At 41.7% G+C, this 22360-nt stretch overlaps 1 protein-coding gene across 1 annotated transcript; it reads left to right on the forward strand.

Moving 5' to 3' along the window:
- The first annotated feature begins 7281 nt into the window (after positions 1 to 7281).
- Positions 7282 to 14376, forward strand: OTOR (otoraplin). Its single transcript, XM_069955141.1, has 4 exons — positions 7282 to 7516; positions 8106 to 8248; positions 10084 to 10194; positions 13960 to 14376. The coding sequence occupies exons 1-4, from the start codon at positions 7393 to 7395 to the stop codon at positions 13981 to 13983; spliced, it is 402 nt and encodes a 133-aa protein (XP_069811242.1). The 5' UTR covers positions 7282 to 7392; the 3' UTR covers positions 13984 to 14376.
- Positions 14377 to 22360: the final 7984 nt, after the last annotated feature.

Consider the following 22360-nt stretch of genomic DNA (forward strand, 5'->3'; position numbering starts at 1 on the left):
GATATTTTCTGATAATTAAGTTTCCATCTAAACATATGTTGTTTTCTCCTAAGCATTCTTGCATGCTAAGCGCAGCCTTCCCCCCTCTCATCAATTCCTCAGTTCCTACTTTCTTCTCCAGTCCCTGTAAATAAATTACAGATAAATAAAAAAAAAAAATTCTAATTTTTTTTCTTCTTCGTTGTCTTTGCCCTTCAGAAAGCAGCAGCCCTTCCATGTCTCAGTCACAGGCACATGATCACAGCCTTGGAGGTTTATCTGCTACTGAAATACCTCCGAGTCTTCTCTTAAAAAAAAAAAAAAAAAATCTCTCGTGCTGATGGCGTACAAGGCCTCCGCTCTGATGTTCTCTCCTCGAAAACTTTGAAAAATGGAGTTTAATATTAAAATAGAAGATTGTGTTTACTTGACTTCTGAGCCGGCTTCCTTCCATTCTATTAATTTATTACCGCCTTTTTCTTCTCGACTATGTGAGCAATTTCCCGGGTCTAGCACCTAGGGACTCGTTCTTTTGTCTAGAATTTGGATATTGCATTTTGTTCAAGGTGAACTTGTTGGAAAGTTCTTTCCATCATCGGCCGTTCCGTCAAAGTTTCAGAATTTTGGATCAAAGGCACATTGGGAGGGAATTGACAAAATTAGCTGTCGAAATGTAAAAATAAAAAGATAGGCCCTGCGATGAAGGGATTTTCCCCCAAAAAAAGACAAAATAGGTGATCAGTTACTGATTGGCAGGATGCCCGCATCAGACCAGGGCAGTTTGTGTTTGTTCACTTAAAGGGAATCTGTGAAAAGGTTTATTCCACCTTAAATTAAGGCAGCATAAACTAGTGATATAAATGATGAACAGATCGGTGTATTACGGACATTATTTTGTTCAGCCGTTCTCCTAATATGCAGGAGAATAGGATTCTTGCCACAACCCTCCCCCCACCTTCCAGCTGCTGACTAATAGTTGACTGTCTATATAAAGGATTGCAAGATAAAAGCCAATCAGCAGCTTTGAGTGGAGTTTTCTACTTCTCATAAATATCCAGGACTACTTGGCTCATGCACATAATGGAGAGGATTACTTATTGTCCATGTTATTCAGGAGGATATCACTTTTTACATTTGTCGGCCATATATGGGGCTCTCCAGACTGTCCAATGACAGGTGAGGTTAGTAGAAATAGGGGTCATGTGTGATGGAAAATCAGAGCTCTACCCCTTTGTTCATGGAAAGATAAGCCACCACTAGAGCTACAGTATCTGGCTGCAGGTTAACCCTTCCCCTGCGATAGAGAACGTGGGAAAGCTCAACCGTGCCAAATGTTCCTATATATGGGGAGATGGAGACAGGACATGAGAGATAACTGATTGCCAGACGATTGTTAGGCCGTCAGTTATTGAAGATGTATGGCCACTTTAACATAGAGCTGACGACAGTAATTAGATATCAGAACAGTCTAGTGAATGGAAGAGGCAGCGGCACAGATGGTAATTCTACTTTTTAGCTGAAACTGCAGAAGATGAAGAACCAAATAAGTGGTCAGTATACATTTAAAACATTTTTCCCCCTTTCTTGTTCCCAGATTGGATGGGGTTTTAAACTCAGTTCTATTGAAGTAAATGGAGCTTAATTGCAAACCACATCTGAATTGGAGACAAGAGAGGGGGAAAAGTGGCCATGTTTTTGTAGCGCTGGATAACCCCTATAATTGGGTGCTGGGGAAAAAAAAAACTTTTGAAATGTCACAAGAAGGTGATCAGTCTTGAGACCCCCACTGATCAGTAGACTGAGAAAGGTGCTCCGTAGCACATTTCACCCTCCGGCTCAGAGTGATTTCTGTCTAGGCAGCTACGATATAAGACTATGGTTGGAGATGACTGACAGCAGGGAAGGGAAATGTGCTTCTGCGCACTGGTCTCTGCTCATTCTTTGGGGATCTAAACCAGTGTTTCTCAATTCCAGTCCTCATGGCCACCAACAGGTCAGGTTTTGAGGATTTCCTTAGTATTTCACAGGTGCTATAATTACACTCAGGTATTATCACAGGTGTTCTTTGTAGGGGATATCCTCAGAACATGACCTGTTGGTGGGCCGTGAGGACTGGAATTGAGAAGCACTGATCTAAACAGTGAAGGCCTTATTACACCAAGCGATTATCCCTTGGTGTAATAGCTCCTGTTAAAAGGCAGTGATCATCCAACATGCACAATGTTGGCTAATCCTTGTCTTTCAACTTGTTGAAAATATTTAGAACCATAACGATAACCGCCGCTAGATTCTATGGGATCCCTAGGCAATCCCCCACCCCTCGCTGCTGGCGCTATTACACATTCTGACAGCGAGCGGGGAATGAGGAGCAATCGAGTGCTGATCTAAAGGCCCTATTCCGATCACCCGGGCAGCCCCTCCCCCGCAGCTCCCCGCCCCCCGACATGTGGAATAGCGGCGGCAGTGAGCGTGGAACGAGGAGCAAACAAGCGCTGACAGGGCTCGTTTGCTCCTCCAGTCAGGCCGTGGAATAGGACCTTAACGGGTCGGCACTCGCTTGCTTCTCCAGATTGACCTGTGTAGTAGGGCCTTGATTGGGGCCCCGTGTAATAGGGCCGATCGATTAGCTATTAATGATTGATTGACAGTCCGCTTCCATCTCTGAGCGATGTTTCCTAATCTGGTTACTGCGCTGTGCATGGAAATAGATTTAGAAGCAGGGTTCAGTTTCCAGCTGACTGTCAGTCAAGCAGGGATAGAGATGGGAGGAGTATCTCATTCAGATTGGTGTGGGCCTGGGTTATGTATACTAGGAGAGCCATCTGTCCTTGAAGGTATTATAGGGGATGCATACTGTTCTCTTGTATAGGACAGCCCACCACTGGTTACATGCGTTCACCATCTATGTGTACGGCAAAGTTACACATTTCATTCTGCAGCTTAAAGTTTCCGAACTGTTCCAAATCAAGAACTTTTTTTTTGCAATCGTTTCATCGTTCCTACTAATTGCAATCATTAGGTACTGTCGGCTCTATATGACTGAGTCTGTAGACTAACACATAGTGAAAGCTCATAACTGCTTCATCTCAGCTATTCTGACAGCTTCGCTGTAACAGTTCATGCCTCAGTAATTTCACTCGGCGCTCTGCGTTTTGTTCAGTATACGCCATGTAGGTGACAATTTGTAGGGGAATGTCTGCTTGGAATAATTAAGAACCAGTGAACATGGAGGAATAGGGACAAAAGAAAAGTTATTGTGGGAAGAGTAAAAAGGCAAAACGAATGGCATAGTCACCTGTATTATAGCTTTCACATAAAAACAATAGAACCGAAAACCTTATTGTCAAAGTTTTGCAGATAGATTCAATAGAGTTCAAAATACTTACAGTGAAAAGCAAGCTAGTTTCTAAAGTATCTGTTCCAGAAGGCAGGGGATTACAGGAAACTCACTTTAAGGCCAGGTTCACACTATGTAAAAACAACGACCATATTTCATAACAACAGCCGTAACTGTGCAAAGAACAGAACGACCGTTATTTGCGAAATAACGGCTGTTGTTTGCACAATGGCCGTTGCTATGAAATACGGCTGTTGTTTTTACCAAGTGTGAACCTGGCCTAAAAGTAATATCCCACATTGCTTTTTTTTTTTACTAATATGTTTTTAATATACTTTTTAGTCCCCCCCCTTTTTTTCTATTCTCTAATTGTATAAGTTTCATCCCATTTTTAACATTATCATGGCAGCAGTCGTCTTGTCACTACATGTGTGGTGTCATACTAGGGTGTTGCTATTCCTTACACCCCTTGTAAAAGTCTGTACAGAAACTGCACAGCTGAAGTATCTCAAGGGTTATTTGTATTTCTTCTATCCTGTCCTCTCTTTCCCTCTTTTCTATTGCACCCTTTCCACCCAACCACAGCACCTCTTACACGCTGGTTAGGAAGTTAGTCCCTTGGGTGGAGGAGGAGTTTAGCTAAGCCTTGGTGGAGACAGGACACAACTTATGTCGCTCTCCTCCGTGGTTCTACCTGGGCTCTGGCCCCCTGCCAGGTCCCCCTCTACAAGTGAGAGTTCTTAGTCAGTACCCCGCATGGGTAGGACGCAGACCAGTCAGCTCTCACAAACCTCTTTATTGAAGCACCAAACAAGTTGTATGATGCGCTGCTAAGCCCTTCAGGAGAAGACTAGCCTACAGATCACCTCAACCCACGCCGAGGACTAGGAGTCACTACAGTGCAGGACAGTGTCCATAGAAAAGCCAAAGATGTAGGAACTGATCTGGGTGGAGCAAAGTTACTAAGAGGTCGATGAACTCCATCTAACAGCGCTAGTGTACTTAGGAAATCCTAACCATTTCGCTGATCCCAGGTAAGAGGGTCTGGGGCCTGTGTCACCCATCAGTACGGTTCGTCCAAAGCTAATGGTCATAAGGCGGTGTGAAGACTATAGGAAAGGTCAAAACACAGGTACAGGTTGTTTCTTCTTCTTCAAGTATTCTTCTATGCACTCCAACCTCCCGGCAGAGCACATTACTAATTGGGTTGAGACTCTCACAGCACCCTCCTCTCTACTACCTCAGCACAGCCTTATCAACTCTACTACATCCTACTCAGCACTTATCACACACCACATCTGGTGGTTTTATGTTCGTGTATTTATTGGAACTGTATCAAGTATGTTCCAAAATTTCGTTGTATTCCCTGCCATCACACCTGTGTGCCCAACAGGCACTGGCGTCACGTGACAAAACCCTTAAGGCCCGGCTGTATCTCGGCCATCCACCACTAGGAGTGGCGTCACACTCCCACCTAGCAAGTGACCGGCCGTCCCACCGCTACAACATCATCCGGGGGCACACCACACATGGACTTGACAGGTTTAGCTAACTTATTAAAAGAGAATTGTTCATGCCTCTGTAACACCGCTCCTAGGTATGCTAAACATACTTTGTGTGAACATGGCCTTAGAGTGTATAGGGACACACCCCAACTGGAAACACCCAGTTATTTATACATTTTTAGGAGGAAGAACAGAAGAACAAAAGAGCACAGAAAAGATATCCTGACTACAACCGACACATCCTTCTAGCTTTGATTTATAGGATTCTACAATATACAGCACCATTAAAACCTATTATCCATTTATTATTTAACAATAATCAAGGAAACAACCATCAAAACTGATATTATTATTGGGATTATGACACATATTTCTTATTTTCATTAATATACCAAGACATTTCTGGAAAAAAAAAATGGAGCGCCGTGGTTGTCCTCCCCGGTGTATTCCTTTTCATTATATTTACGGCTGATTCCTCCAGGTGCAGGTGTATTTATACGGCAATCAGGGATAATCAAGGCTCTTCAAAGCCTCCCACCCCATACACTGCGCCGGAGATAGGGCTCTGTGACACATGTTTTGTACAAGCCATTGTGGAAATCATCCTAGTCCCCCATGCATGTAATGACTTTTCTTTAGCACTGATGACAGTGAAGATTATTTTCCATCTTAACCGGAATGTGATTTGTCGTTTTCTGTTCCTTTTGATATTGAAGACTCTTTATATATTTATGTAACTTTAAAGGGACAATTCTTGTATAATTTAGTGCTGTGGAGGCTTGTAAGAGGGTCTCCCATGGGAATGACACAGAGCTTTGCAGCTGAACAAATAGTATATTGAACAGTATAACCGTACAACATCATGTATCAGAAACAGGGACCTTACCATGGAGGTCTACTTTCTATCAACTTAAAGGGAATCTGTCACTAGATGTATGATGCCTTAAATGAAGGCAGCATAAACTAGTAACAAAAATGTTGAACAGATAAGTGTATTACTTACATCATTCTGTTCAGTCGTTCTCCTAATATGCAGGAGAATAGGATTCTTGCCACACCCCTTCCTCCCGCTCTCCAGCTGCTGATTGACAGTTGACTGCCTATACACAGCATGGATAGATAACTGCCAATCACAACTGGTGGGTGGAGTTTTCTACTTCTCATGAATATCCAGGACTACTGGGCTCATGCACATAATGGAGAGGACTACTTATTGTACATGTTATTCAGGAGGATATCTCCGAATCAGCTGCACAGAACAATGTAAGGAAAAACTACTTTTATCAACATGGCAGGGCAGGACGGGCCGTCAAACCCCTGTATTGCTGGCACTGTGGTGTGGAGGTACTCATGACGTGCCCAGCTCGGGGCGTCGGCCTGTCTCCTGGTGCCAGTATTTAGAGGAAAAATGACTTTTATCAATGCTTCAGTGCCCTAGGCCTGCAGCGCCTCTCTCCTCGCCTCCATTCACTTTCAGCACACCCCTGGATGGAGGCGGGGAGAGGTGCTGCATGCCTAGGGCACTGAAGCATTGATAAAAGTCATTTTTCCTCTAAATACTGGCACCAGGAGACAGGCCGACGCCCCGAGCTGGGCACGGCATGAGTACCTCTACACCACGGTGCCAGCGATACAGGGGCGGCAAAGTGCTGGTACAGTCACTTTACAGAGTTACTCTTTTTTTTTCAAATCTACTGGTGTTTGAAAAGTATACAGAATAGTAAATTAATATAAGAAAAACTCATACCTTTCAGTACTTATCAGCTGCTGCATGCCCTGCAGGAAGTGGTTTATTCTTTCCAGTCTGACACAGTGCTCTCTGCTGCCACCTCTGTCCATGAACTATCCAGAGCAGGAAAGGTTTTCTAGGGGGATTTGCTACTACCTTGGACAGTTGCTGTCATGGACAGAGGTGGCAGCAGAGAGCGCTGTGTCAGACTGGAAAGAATAAAGGACATACAGCAGCTGATAAGTACTGGAAGTCTTGAGTTCTTTAAATAAAAGTAATTTACAAATCTATATAACTTTCTGACATCAGTTCATTTGAAAACTTTTTTTTTCTAGAGTATCCCTTTAAATTGCCAGAACATACTAGTGCAAGAATACCCACTTAGTGTAACCATTGGGCATGGGATCATGTGTCTGCCTATCTATCTATCAATCGATCAATCTATCTATCTATCTATCTATCTATCTATCTATCTATCTATCTATCTATCTATCTTCATTTTTTATCTCTGTACTATGTCAGTACTTGTGAGGAGTATCCAGCATGTACGTATATATATATATATATATATATATATATATATATATATATATATATATCTGTATGATAATAAGTGAAGCTTCTCCTTTTGATAAACAGCTGCACAGAACTCCTCTTGTATCCACGTGCCCATGTGAATGAATGGAATGTTGTCCGTGTTATTTCCTATTGGCTGACTATATCCTTCCAGATGTTTCCAGCGTCTGCATAAATAACCTTCAAATGATTTAAGGTGCAGTGAAACACCGTATTTAGTTCTACGACATCGACGGAGATCAGGGGGGGAAGAAATATTGGGAGAAATGTCTCTGGTTGTTTATTTTGCGGTCATATTCTTATGTCTTGGATTTATGGATCAAGAGGCGGATGGAGCTTTCATGCAAAAGTTGGCCAAGAAGAAACTTTGTGCCGACGATGAATGTGTTTGTAAGTCTGCCAGGGACGTAAATTTTAATGTAATTTTTTAAAAATTATGTTACTGGGGCTTTATATTCTCATGGAGCGGTAATCTCTTGATAAATGTTCTTTGGTTTATTACTAGACCTTTTTTTTTCTTTTAAGTGCATTAATATTGGATCTTTCTAATTTCCCAGTTTTTAGCTTGAATATCTATGAGATTATTTCCTTCCTTATTTTTCCTGTTCCAAATACGAAATAAATTTATTTATGTGGTTACGCAATGTCTTGTAATGTCACCCTGTCTGGGTGTTTGTATAACGATAGACATATGGACTGCCTGCCTATGTATGTCTGCAGTAGGATTCTAATTGTCTTATTTTCTTTTTTGGTTAGATATATTATTTGACTTTGTTCTTTATACAGTATTTACTATAGATATTGCTTATAGCCAGGGGGATTTTTCACTTTAGCCTTGTTTCCTCTGCTCAGATACGGATTTATGCACATACCGAGGGGAAGAACAAGCTCGGAATATTAATTCAATCAAAACAAACTTTTTGGCCAGTTTAAGGTCACGGAAATAGTGTGAAAGCTCCTTATTTTTTATGTATTTTAGATGCTATATCCCTTGGGAGAGCTGAGGATGATTACAATGCTCCAGACTGCAGATTTATAAACATCAAGAGGGGCGAGCTGGTCTATGTCTATACTAAGCTAGTAAAAGAAGATGATGATGCCGGGGAGTTTTGGTCTGGAAGTGTAAGATTATATTTGACAAGGTTTTATTTCAAACTTTATATAATACACAAAGTTACTGAGTTATAGAGTTTTACTAAAGAAACTCTTACATATATGGTGTTCTCTACCATTAGGGCAAGTAAAAAAAGACCCAGCTATAGAATTTTTAATTGCATACAATGGGGGCACTTGCTAAATTAAACTGGCATGAAAAAGTGGTAAATTGGTGTACAACACCATTTTAAGCAAAACATATCTAGTTTTGCGCAGCTTGTGCTTCTTCAGACAAAGGTGTTGTCTTCCATGACTTGGCAGATTAGCACAAATTGGCTCAAATTCTAGCTGAAACCTAGTCATTTGACATAAACAGATTTATTACCCGTAACAAGGACCAATCGATGATGCAGAAAATTAATTGTTGAGGAAACTGTCCAGCCATAGGCTGTATCCATATTTACCAGGACTGCCTAAGGTGGTGTCCAACTTCTCCAGATGCCTGTAATCAAATGGCGAGCATTTGGGTTTGGAGAAGTTGCCGAACATGAACAGTTTCCTCAAGTCTTGTCAACATTAAAGGGGTACTCCCGCACCTGACATTTTTTCTTAAAGAGCTGGGGAGGAGGTGGCTGACCCTAACTACATGCAAATACCTCCCTGATTGCAGCACTTGGGTCCGCTCTCGGCCCCTCAGGTTCCCGGTCCCCCGGCCGCTTCTTTGTCTGAGCAGCAACCTGGATTCTGGCTAGGTGGGAGCAATGCCTAGTAGAGCCATAAGAGAAACAGATCGCTGATCTCAGGGAGACCAGCCAAACGATAACACTACCGGCTGCTTGGTGGTTTCCTTACAGGAGCCGCCTTTTGGCTGGGTCCTTCCCGGAGGGATATCTGCCTAGTCCTGTGTTTCGGGACTCTTCAATGAGGCTCCACGGGCTCTTCTTTTGCATATTCCTGTTTCCCAGGGGGCAATGCACCTATGAATTCACTGCATTGAGCGCTTTTGCTAGCAGCCGGCAGTGTTATCATTTGGCTGGTCTCCCTGAGATCAGTGATCAGTTTCACTTTGGGAACATAGCAGGGAAATGCAGCCCTCTCATAATATAGACGGCCACTAATGATGATTATAAGCATCCACCTACATTACGAGACTGACACCTATTTTTATGAGACTGCCGCCTTTCCCCTGGGAACATAGCCCTAGTATGACCCCACTTATAATTGCCAGAATTATCCAGGGAAGGCTAAACTAGAGTTTCCTTCAAAAGGTTTGTCTCCTGATGGTCACTTTGTCCATTATGCTTTTAAGAGGTATTGTGCTATTAGAACCTTATACTTAAACAACTATTACCCCAAGACATATAGCTTGTACTGCTTCAGCATGCACACCTTTGCTTGACTCACACCTGAAGGGATGTTGTGTAGTCCTTTTCAGTGTGGTATTGTCTCGGCAGCTCTCGGTTCCTCCTTTCCTTCTGAGAAGACACATCCTCCTCTGATCTATTGGGAGGCCATGCTGGATCTTGTCTCTGAGCTCAAGCCCTGCTCCCTGAGTTATGACAAAATCTGTGACCTTCGGCTTACTACTCTTTGTTATATACACATTTACAACATATATATAGAAGAGGTATTCAAAACTCACAAAGTTGTCCCCTATCTGTAGAATAAGGGATAACAAGCTTATTGGTTGGGGTCTGACCACTGGGACTCCCATCAAAAACAGAGGAAAGCTGTCCCTGGAACGAATGGAGCGTACGTTTGGCCAACTCTAGATTAATTTTTATATAGTGCTTCGAGCTATCCTGTGGATAGAGGATTCCCCTGTGACTGTTCTCTTTCTAATTGTAGTCTATGTCTGATAGGTCTATAGTGACAAGTACAGAGATCAGGAAGGACTCGTTGGGTATTTTCCAAGTGGTCTCATAACTGAGTTGAGTGTCTATCAGGACGATCTCAAAGAATACCCCACTACGGTAAGTTTCAGTATCTTTTGGCTTTTATTTGTTGTTGATCAAACCAGATCATTGTCCTGGCTAGGGAGGTCTAGATAACTGGAACTTCACCCAAGACCTTTGACTTTACTTCAAGTATTAAAACACACAAAAACTAAAATCCTAATACAAAGGTAGAGATAATATAACATAGAATGAACAGGTTGCTCATAACCGAGATTGGTAATATGAAAGTCCTGCTGAGACCCCCTCTAATCATTAGTCATAGTCAGGTGAAGTAAGCGGCTCCATTCTCCAGTCCCTGGCTTGGTGAATTGTCTAACAGATTACAGGAGATGGGCTTCATTACAGTCTATGGAGCTCGCCTCCTGCACACAGGTGGACTGCACACTGAATCAGGAAGTGAAGCTCTGGGCTGCACACTTCACCTGGCTACAACTAATGATCAGAGGGGTCAGCACGAGACCTGAACAATTTAAACTTTTAATGTGTCTGTGTAAATGACAGTAACACCTAGATCATAGGGTTTTCACTGTGGTCTCTTAACACTGGAATATGGGTTGTAGTATACCTTTCTGGTTTGTGGGAAGATACAACCTAGCCCAGCCTCTCTCTACTTTTTCTCTTCTACTTAGTCCAGCCCCTCAGGCTGAGCAGATCCAGTTCGGTAGAGTCTAGTTTAGAGTGAGGAAGGGTAAGGATCACCTTACCACCTACCTTCCATTAGTTAGGCCTCACCACCCTAGACCTCATGGGATTCTAATACTCCTGTTAAGATAAGCCTACATTCTCAGGAGCATTACCTATCACTAGCTGAGGAATTACAGAATGATCTGTGTTACAGTTGATCATATCAAGAATTTGGGGTGAAGTTGTGCAAGGACCCCATAGCACATCTAGAGCTTCAGGTTATGCATAGAGATGTTAATGCTGTAACTTATACATTTACCTTAAGAGCATTGTGTCTCCACACACTTTAATCCTTATTTTGCTGCATTCTGATGACCTGATATTCCTTTTATCCCTGGGTGAATTTCCAAGAATGGGAGTTTGGACACTGGTAGCATCACCAATACCTAGTTCTGTCTAAATGATAGTATTGCTCAATACTATGAGCTTCCATTTTATATTTCCAGTGTGGTTATCTTAAATGCTTTTACCTTTATGAAGCACTATTTCTCTACTTTTAACTAGTTTTGTCATACTTGTCATTTAATGGAGTTCTTAGACTACAAACATAAATGTGACCTATAATCCCCCTTTGCCTGACGGTCATAACGGTCATTCACAATCATAGGGATTATTTTTTACAGATAAATATATTTACACGCTATAATAAATGACTATAATAAATGTTTATCATATCTGTTTATTTGACATAAAGTCAGATCAGATTGCTTTCAACACCCTAGCCCAGCCTCTCTCTACTTAGTTTTCTCCAGCCCCTGAGGCTGAGCAGATTCAGTTCGGTAGAGTCTAGTATAAAGTGAGGAAGGGTAAGGACCACCTTACCTCCCTCCTTCCATTACTTAGGCCTCATCACACAAGACCACATGAGATACTAATTCTGCTGTCAAAATTAGCATCACCTGGGAAGTTACAAAAGATCATATTACAGAGGATCATATCATCAGTTTTAAAGAGGACTATATGGAGACTTTGGGGTGAAGTTGTGCAAGGACCCCATAGCACATCTAGAGCTTCAAGTCATACGTAGAGACGTTAATGCTATAACTTATAGATTATCCTCAAGGGCATTATGTCACTACACACTTTAACCCCTATTTTGCTGCACTCTGATGACCTAATATTCCTTCTATTCCTCAGTGGATTCCCAGGAATAGGAGTTTTGGTAGTAGTAGCATCACCATTACATAGTTGTCTCTAAATGATAGTGTTGCTCTATACTGTGAGCCTCCACTAGATATTTTTAGTGTGGCCATAATAAAAGCTTTTACCTTATGAGACGCCATTTCTCTACTTTTAACTATTTTTGTATAATTTTTATAATTGAATCGAGAATTTAGACTACAAACATGAATGTGACCTATAATCCCCTATAATTCACAATCATGGGGATTATTTTTTTTACAAATAAATATATTTTCACACCATCAATAGCTAAAATAAATGTTTAGAAAATCTGTTTATATGACATAAAGTCAGATCAGATCGCTTTCATCTCCGCAATCTTAACAGTAAAGGCAAATCACTTGACAGATTGAACACCAGCGAAATGAACAGTTGTTTATTCGGGTTTTTTATTGTACACGTTGAAATGAAACAGCGCTTGGCAGCTTTACTTACATCTCTAAGTTCTAAACAGATGGATAACTGAATGTACGTATAATAATGTTTTATGTATTTCTCCCCCCCCCCAAATGATTTTTTTTTTTCATCTTTAGTGAAGAACTGGTTACACAAACACAAGGACTGTAGGTGATTTATGAGTATGACTTCTTACTTACCTGCCTGCTTAAACCTGTACAAAACCCATAAATAAATTCTCTTTAATATACATTTCCAGGCTGATATTTTATCACTTTGTAATGTTTTCAAGTATTCTTATACCTCACATCTAAGACGAGGCTGCGTTCCCTTTGACCACATTGAGCAAACTTACTTTCTGCAGTATTTCTGCCTTTGCCAAATATAATCGAGATGGATGTGTTCTCATCTCGGCCATTTCTTAACTCTTCTGAAAACTTGGAAATATTATTTATTTCCCATGGCTCATATATCATGTATGCCACAATTCTATATCGGTAAATTGTATGTTCACAAGTAACCAATCAGTGTGTTTGAGGAATACCAAGATATCCAGAGAAAACCACACAAATAGAGGCACCATACAAACGCTGGAACGGTAGAAGGTGACAGCATCCACAAGGCGGTCTAGTTACAAAAAAAACCCATGGCAGCAACGTTTTGACCAATAGGTCTTTTTCAAGCTCATTTAAAGGAGAAGTCTGGCATTTTTGAAAATCTGGCAGGGGCAGGAGGAAGTTAATAACAAGTACGAACTTACCTCTCCCCATGCCCTTGGTGAGCAGCTGGACCGGCCTCATGACCCCCACCGGGATCTCTAGGGTGTACATGTCATGGCCTTGCTGACAGGCTGGCCACTAAGCCTGTTCTGACCGCTCCAGTCACTAGTTGGATGAGTGGCCAGTCCATAAGCCGGAACAGGGGATTTCCCCTGGGTCGCAACGTCATCACAACTCGGAGAAAAATGCCTTCCAACAATGGTCCTGGGGCTGGTCCTGCCACTCACCGCGGGCACGGGGAGAGCTAAGTGCATACTCGTTATCAACGACACCACTTTAGCTCCAGTCTCTTCAGCATTATTTGCTTACTCCCTCCCCTGGTTAGTGGTGGTACATGATCAACTACCCGAAACATCAACTGACTGATCTAAAGCTTATATCTCAGTGCTGGAGCAATGGATTGCAATAAGAGTTATATCTCCTGATTCAGGGTAAGAAGTCCCATTGTACACTGCCTATTTTTGGTCCGCAAAAAGTTGTTGACTTTTTAAGATTAAAGAACTTTTAAGGCCCTATGACACCAAGCAATTTTTGGCCATTACAGCCGATGTGACAGATCAGCGTCGGCCCGTGTAATCGGACCTTTAGTCTTGGATCTAAATTTATTTGGCTGTCACTGTCAGCCTATTAGTCTTTATAACAACTGGGTAGTCTGAAATATGGCCAATGAATCTGAAAAAACTCTTTTTATTAGATATCATTGCTGTACACAGTGACATTTCTTCTATCTCTTCCACAGGCTATCGACTTCTATTGTGATTAGACAAGAACGGGTAAACAGATATGGAACTAGTGCGGTGATACGTCCGGATGATATTGCATGCATTTAGAAGATCCCTTTGTAGTTTTTATTAGTTTTTTCCCCTTTTTTAACTTTTGCTTCCTGTAAACCACAACAATCTGCATATTGTTATACACGTGGATTATACCAAGCATTCCTTAATGTTTGTGACATTTCTGCAATGCTTCTTCCTCCATGTATCGGCTTGTTCTGCGTTCTTTACATTTGTTCAAGACCAAAAGGTCAGACGATACCTGGTAGTATACATTACATATGAATTACTCCCTGTACTGGATGTGTTCTATAAGTGTTTGAAGCTGTGCACTTTACGCATTTGTGATCTCTCAAAGTCTTTTATTTCTTTCTAAAATTGCTTGATGTAAATAAATGAATGCATAGTTTATTTTATTAATAAATGTGTTTATCTAGAAAGTCACATTTCACCATGAGACATACAGCTAGCTTGGTACTGTGGCTGCCAATTCAGATCGGGTTGCTATAGTAGTTTATCTGGGCAAAGATTCAGCAAGATATCAGAATTTACAGAGTTTGCTGCCATTCTGTGTCTGCTGAAATCCTTAGCTTTTATTTTTATCTTACTATATGGTACTCAGCGACTCATGTCGAACCGATCGAATGATACAACTAGAGATGAACAAAGCAAATCTGATTAATTCCAATTCACAGCGAATCGGGCATTAAATTCACTTTGTAGCGATTCGCGAATTCGCCAGAATGGCTTTGCAAATTCACTAAACATGGCGGCCAATCAGCTGCAACCCCCACTGGGATGTCAGCAACCCCCCTCCCCCTCTATATAAGGTGATTGGCTTCCTGGAGGCGGCCAGTCGGCTGTGTATAGTGGAGAGCAGGTTGCAATGAGATAAATACAGAGATATAGGGACAGAGGGGAGAGGAGGGGGGATTGTGGGTGGGTTTCTGTGGGAGCAGTGAAGCCATTGTTCAGTATAACAAGTAACTGAGTGCTGGGTGTGCATTATACCAAGTCACTGGGTGCTGGGTGTACATTATAGGAAGTCACTGGGTGCTGGGTGTGCATTATAGGAAGTCACTGGGTGCTGGGTGTGCATTATAGGAAGTCACTGGGTGCTGGGTGTGCATTATAGGAAGTCACTGGGTGCTGGGTGTGCATTATAGGAAGTCACTGGGTGCTGGGTGTGCATTATAGGAAGTCACTGGGTGCTGGGTGTGTATTATACCAAGTCACTGGGTGCTGGGTGTGCATTATAGGAAGTCACTGGGTGCTGGGTGTGCATTATAGGAAGTCACTGGGTGCTGGGTGTGCATTATAGGAAGTCACTGGGTGCTGGGTGTGTATTATACCAAGTCACTGGGTGCTGGGTGTGCATTATAGGAAGTCACTGGGTGCTGGGTGTGCATTATAGGAAGTCACTGGGTGCTGGGTGTGTATTATAGGAAGTCACTGGGTGCTGGGTGTGCATTATAGGGACTGCTGATAGGTACCTATACAGGCAAAGCTATCGGGAGTCGGTGTTCTTAAAGGGATTCTGTCACCTCCAAAATGCTTCCTAAACTTAAGTTATCGACAGATTTAACAAAGTTGATTCTGAATCTGCAATTTGTATATTTATGTGCTCTTGTATTCCTTTGCTATGAGCCCACAAACGAAAGAGTCTTAGTCGTCCTCTCCATTATATTCTTGAGCTAAGTCGTCCTCTCTATGCATCGACAAGTTTGCAAGCATGGAAATGCAAAAGAGTAAAAATATACAAATTAAAGGTTTGGAATGAGCATTATTTATCCGATTTACAGATGACTTTAGTTAAGGGGTTGAGGGAGGTGGGTTGAAGGTGACAGAGTCCCTTTAAGTACAAGCCAGTGGGTGTGCAGGGCAGTACACCAATAGAACTAATAAGCATACTTATTCTACCTCCATTTACTCAAAACCTGCATCAAGGAGGATGAAAAGAAGACTGGATCCGGGATCTTCAGCTCTGCCACTATAGGTACTTATCAGCAGGTTCAAATGTACCTTTTAAGTGTCCATTGGGTGGCCCCTTCCCAGCATCCAACGTCTTCAGTCAAATGCCGAACAATTGGACATGAGCATGCTCAAGTTATTCTCATCTCTAGCTTCCAACAATAGGGATTTTATTGGCCGAAAAAAGAATGCAATTTACAAGAATCTCTATTATTTATGAGTCTGTCTAAGGCCCTTTTACATGGGCCAATATACAGAAATGAGCAATCCTATGAACAGCTGATAGTCAGCCTGTGTAAAAGAGCCTTAAGCAGAGTCATAAATAATCTAATAGATAGGTCCCTCTTGGTTTCCATTAAGGGATGTCTAGACAAGTAAGATAAGTGAAACAAAGCAGGCATAGTCTGCATGGGAGACATTACAATATAACATTAGGAGAATCATGAATTTAGAAACCTGTGCAGAATATCTTCCATCTCGCCCTACACAGGTTTATAGCGTACATACCTGTCCATGCTCCCCGGTGCTTCTGCCTGCTCCCTGGTATCTTCCTGGCTGCTGCCACCACTGGAACTTCAGAGCCGATTACTGAAATGACAGGCCACTCAGCCAATCACTGGCCAAGATGGGACAGCGCCACTGCCATTAATTGGCTGAGGGGGGAAGGAGGCGGGGGAACATCCCAGCGAGTGGAGGTGCTGCTTGTTGGAGCCTCACACTGTTGCCCTTTAGCAGGAGGAGGCGGAGCGGAAGATCGTACCAGCTGGCAAGATCCCCCGACTCAAGACAGAATTATCATTCTCTTGTCCACCCTTGTGTCTCTGATCAGTGTGTTGTAGCTGCACCTGGTTACTGCAACTCCCCTACTGTTCATTGAATAGGAGCTGCAGTTGTATGTTGCTGCAGATTAGTCGCCAGCAGAGAGCAGAGAACAAAGGATTACACAGTGGGAGCTGTGTGAAAGCCGTATTCAGAGGTCAGAGAGGTCAGTACTGACTTCAGAGGAGATAGCTTGGTGATGTAGCTGTAAATTAACTCTTTGTTGTCCTGTTTTGGTGCCTCATCTCCCTCCATTCCTCCCCTCTACATAGAAAACCATGAAGACAGGGGGGAGAGCTTCAAACTGCTTTTTCATGATAAAAATGCATTTTTCGGCTAATAAACCCAATTAAAAAAGTTTTTAAAATCACCTGTACTATCGATTTCTGCAAAAAAAAATTAAATGACAGTGACGCTTTAAAGCAAATGTACCACTAGGTACATCGCTTTGTGGTTTTTTATATAAACAGACCGGCGTCGGTGCGGGAGTCCTTTTTCGAATTGCCACCTGGTTCCCACGATGGTCTATTCCCGAGCACTGGCCCAGCATCTCCCCTTTGTGACATGGCTCCACTGATTCTAATGGAGTCGCATCAGAGAGCAGAGGGGATTTCATCACACTGGGGGCCAGTGGGCCATCCCTAGTGCTTCATACCAGGCCAGTATGGCAGATCCTATTAGAAAACCTCTCCTGCTCTGGACAGTTCCTGACATGGACAGAGGTGGCAGCAGAGAGCACTGTGTCAAACTTGAAATAATACACCACTTCCTGCAGGACATACAGCAGCTGATAAATAATGGAAGACTTGAGTTGTTTTTTTTTTTTTATATAAAAAATTTACAAATCTATACAACTTTCTGACACCAGTTAATTTAAAAATCCTTTAAGACCATGTCCACTTAACAGTGTGGTTTGAATACGTCATACAGTAGGACATAAAAATATTTCTTATATAACATTTCTACAATTCAACGCAACTTACCAAGCATCCAACATACTAATATTTTAAGACTCTTTAAATTTCTGCATTCAAAATTCCGAACACAGCATGAACAAGATAAACATCCGAGATACAAAAACATTTTTTGGTTTATGCCCTGCGGTGGTGAAAGGTCTGGGAGAGCTATGCCTATCTCCAATTGTGAATGTAATTGACTATGTATGTGTAAGATAATATGTATCTCCCATATAACCCTGCCAACCAATTTAATTTTTTTCAAACTTTCTACTGGTAAGAAAGTATTACACTAAAATAAGTTATCTCCAGTAACAAGTCTCTGGTTAGAACAACCAAGAAGAGAATATCTGAAGGCTATAGCAAAACACATAGCGGAAAGTATATCTGTGTATTATTCTTATGTATGCTCAGTCAGTCAGACAGTGAATGGGAGGTAAAACGAAGCGTGGACGGCTGTGCGCCAGTATGTGACACTAACATTTATTCACGTCCTGATTGTTGCCATAAACTCCATTTCACTTAGCATTCTGCCTACAGCTAGGGGGCTAAAAAAATAAAAAATCAGGCTGTAGCAACATTAAAGGTGTTGTCCAGTAAAAATGTATTCTATCAGATCAACTGGTATCAGAAAGTTATATAGATTTGTAATTTACTTCTATTAAAAAATCTCAAGTCTTCCCATACTTTTCAGCTGCTGTATGTCCTGCAGGAAGTGTTGTTTTATTTTCAGTCTGACACAGTGCTCTCTGCTGACATCTCTGGCCAAGACAGGAACTGTCCAGAGCTGTAGCAAATCCCCACAGAAAACCTCTCCTGCTCTGGACAGTTCCTGTCTTGGCCAGAGATGTCAGCAGAGAGCACTGTGTCAGACTGAAAATAAAACAATGTTTCCTGCAGGACATACAGCAGCTGATAAGTATGTGAAGATTTGAGATTTTTTTTATTAATAGACGTAAATTACAAATCTATATATCTTTCTGACACCAGTTGATTTAAAAGAAAAATATTTTCACTGGACAACCACTTTAATACTATTCAATATTGACGTATATAACCTGCCCTGAATGTTTGCTGTGGGCTTAAAATCATGCAGATGAAATATATTAATTTCTCAGGATTTTTATTTAGAACAGAAGTATTCGCCAGGGAAAGCAATCAGCCATTGAATTGAATATTTAACAGGTAGGTTATGTAAAGCAATTAAAATTTTGCATGTAAAGTGTTAATCAAAGAGGAGCTCGGGGACGCCGTCGTATCTGCGTACTGTAGAAGTTCATTTGTGGAGTGAAGTTTATTTTTTTAAATATACAATGAAAAAATAATCCTATTATTATTCAGTACCACTTCTCTAAATTAGTTTTAGCTTTAAACAGGCTGTAGACTTTCAACAAACTTTGCATATATTAAAAGTGCAGGCAACTGTAACGTATCTTATCCGAGAAAAATGCCTCTTTTTCCACGTATTACTTTCATGCTACTACGCCTCCCTCATAAACTCATCATTCACTCTGCACATAGAAGGCTATGAAGAAGGAGGGGGTGGAGAAGGGGGCATGGTTGGTCAGAGACATAGTCAGGCAGGGACACGGGGAGAGGCTTGTAGTGTTATATATCACCCAGTGGTGGATACACAGCTTACACTGCTCAGTGGTGCTCTATAACGTCCGTCATGCTGCTGCTGCTTCTGAAGGTGTACTGTAGTGATACAGAGGAGAAAGATACTCTTCTGTGTTTGCTCAGTGTACGTCAGACATCAGAGATAAAGCCTATAGAGGGAAAACTGATGAAAAAGCCATATATGAGTTATATAATAGCCACAAATAGACAAAAATACTACAAAGGACCAGCAAGTTGCAACATCTCATGATAGTCTTCAGCTATTGTGGTCTCACAGTGTACATCAATACATGGAGAGCTGTAGGTTGCAGATTACCAAACAGTAAATTCAGATGGGATAGAATATATATATATATATATATATATATATATATATATATATATATATATATCTTGGATTAAAAGCGTTTTTCCAAAGAGCTCACAGTTTTTTTTTAAAATTGTAACTTGGTTTAAGAGCATTGCTTTGGTTTAAGAGCTCCCAGTACTGGGTGGAAGGGAGAGTGGAGGAGGGGAATGGCCTGCATAGCGGGGTCTACAGCACTGTACTCTTACCCAGGAAGTCTCCCTCACCTTCTAAATCATAGCAGATCCACATCAGGCTGGGGCTTGCATCAGGGAACAGGACTGTGGAGGTAATCTCTCCCTAGCTGTAACCCCTCTCACCCCAGAGAGTGCTGCTATACTGTGCCCACATCTACCCTGCTCATTCCTTCATGCTCCCTGCAGTCTCTGTCAGCCATTATGTTTCCCATCCTCTCAAATCCTGCTATAATGTCCCTGCACTCACACTCAGCTATACACACTGCTGCTAAAATGTGCCTGCACTTACACTCAGCTATACACACTGCTGCTATAATCTGCCTGCACTTACACTCAGCCATTCACACTGCTGTATATAAAGTTTCTGTCACTCTCCTCCAGCTCTGTCATTCTCCCTTCCTGATTGGTCAATTCTGAACACACCCCTTTTCCATTGCTGTCATGTGACCACACAGACCTCTAAAAGCAGCCCTGCTTCTCTATTCTAGCCTGTTGTACTACACTACTGCATTATGGGTATCTGCAGTTCCATCCTGTATCTACATCCTGCTGCTATCAGATTTATGCAGTTACTATACATTATACTCCACATGCTGATAGCTATACTCTGCAGTAATGTATAATAGAACATATTCAGCTGTTTCTAAATGTTGTTTCACCTGTGCTACATGTTATTCAGAATATTGGGGTGTGGAACCAATTGTCTGCATATCAGTGATTTCTTACAGGAAAATCTGCTTTGGTTTAACCCCTTCCCTCCTGGGCATATTTATGTTTTTGCGTTTTCGTTTTTTTCTCCTTGGGTTTAAAAGGCCATAGCAGTTGTATTTTTCACCTACAGACCCACATGAGCCCTTATTTTTTGTGCAACTAATTGTACTTTGCAATAGCAGACTTAATTTTTGCATAAAATATACTGCGAAACCAGAAAAAAATTATATGCACAGTGAAATTGAAAATAAAACACAATATTTTTTATTTGGGGTGGTTTTGTGTTTACGCCATGCGCCATATGGTAAAACTGACTTGTTATGCATGTTCCTCATTGTTACGATTACAATGATATGTAACATGTATAACTTTTATATTATCTGATGGCCTGTAAAAAATCGAAACCTTTCAAAAAAACTAAATGTTCTTTAAAATCGCTCCATTCCCAGGCTTATATCGCTTTTATCCTTTGGTCTATGGGGCTGTGTCAGGTGTCATTTTTTGCGCCATGATGTGTTCTTTCTATCGGTACCCTGATTGCGCATATGCGACTTTTTGATCGTTTTTTATTACAATTTTTCTGAATTTGATGCGAACAAAAATGCGCAATTTTGCAATTTTAGATTTTTGGGCGCTTACGCCGTTTACCGTGCGAGATCAGGAATGTGATTAATTAATATTTCGGGCAATTATGCACGCGGCGATGTCAAATATGTTTGTTTATTTATTTATTTTTATTTATAAAATGGGAAAAGGGGGATTTTGACTTTTATTAGGGGAGGGGATTTTTTTTATTATTAAAAACACTTTTTCTTTCCACTAACAGTAAGCAACCGGGATTGCAGCGGTTCAGAGCGGGGGCACGGCGCGGCCCCTCTCTGAACCTCCCCCCCCCCCCCCGCAGGCCGTGTCGGTACGTCCTGTAGGGGGGAAGGGGTTTAGAATGATTTGGACTGCAAGCACAGTCCCAGAATGAATTATGCTCGTAATCCAAGGCACCACTATATATAATTATTATATTTATAGACCATAGGAGTCAAACTCAGGCCCTCCAGGTGTTACAAAATTACAATTCACATCATGCCTGGACAGCCAAAGCCTTAGCTTTGGCTGTCCAGGCATGATGGGAATTGTAGTTATAGACTATAGGTCAATGTTACCCAACCAGTGGCTCTTGAGTACCTAAAGGTCTGGATAGGGCCCCACTAAACCCTACCCCTACTTCAGTCCACTGTCACCACTACAAGTTACTAAAGTCAGTCTAGTGAAGTCAGTCCTTCAAAGTATTCAGAGACTATATTCATTCTATATCCACCAATGAGAAGCTGTGAAGTATGACTAAAAGTATATTTTAAGTACCCAGCTCATTTAAGGGGTCTCATTCAAGTGTTAACTGTATTGCACTGTGATATTCTGTACTGTGCCTCTAAGAAGATTTCAACACAGAACATTTTCCTACTTCAACAGGCGTGTGCCAGTACATACAGGGGTGGGCACATACCACTCCTGGCCACCAAGACAAGTGCATAAGTGGTATACCAACATCTTGCCCCCAGCTGAACACCACCTGGCTCCCCTGGGACACCACTAATGTTCTTCCTGAGTTTGCTTGGATTTCCTCGGGCTGCCTCCCATACTCAAAAAACATACTAGTAGGGAACTAATTTGTGAAACTTATTGGGTTCACAATGAAGAAATTATTCTATCTATCTATCTAAGTCCAAGAATTTTGTGGCACATCCATATA

The sequence above is a fragment of the Dendropsophus ebraccatus genome, chromosome 15, assembly GCF_027789765.1.
Source record: "Dendropsophus ebraccatus isolate aDenEbr1 chromosome 15, aDenEbr1.pat, whole genome shotgun sequence".
In the NCBI taxonomy this organism is placed as follows: domain Eukaryota; kingdom Metazoa; phylum Chordata; class Amphibia; order Anura; family Hylidae; genus Dendropsophus; species Dendropsophus ebraccatus.

Excerpts from the sequence above, each read along its gene's own strand:
- OTOR (XM_069955141.1), top strand. The coding sequence starts at position 7,393 with ATGTCTCTGGTTGTTTATTTTGCGGTCATATTCTTATGTCTTGGATTT. Across the intron at positions 7,517-8,105 it reads TGCCGACGATGAATGTGTTT|ATGCTATATCCCTTGGGAGA; the intron begins GTAAGTCTGCCA and ends TATGTATTTTAG. Across the intron at positions 8,249-10,083 it reads GGGAGTTTTGGTCTGGAAGT|GTCTATAGTGACAAGTACAG; the intron begins GTAAGATTATAT and ends TATGTCTGATAG.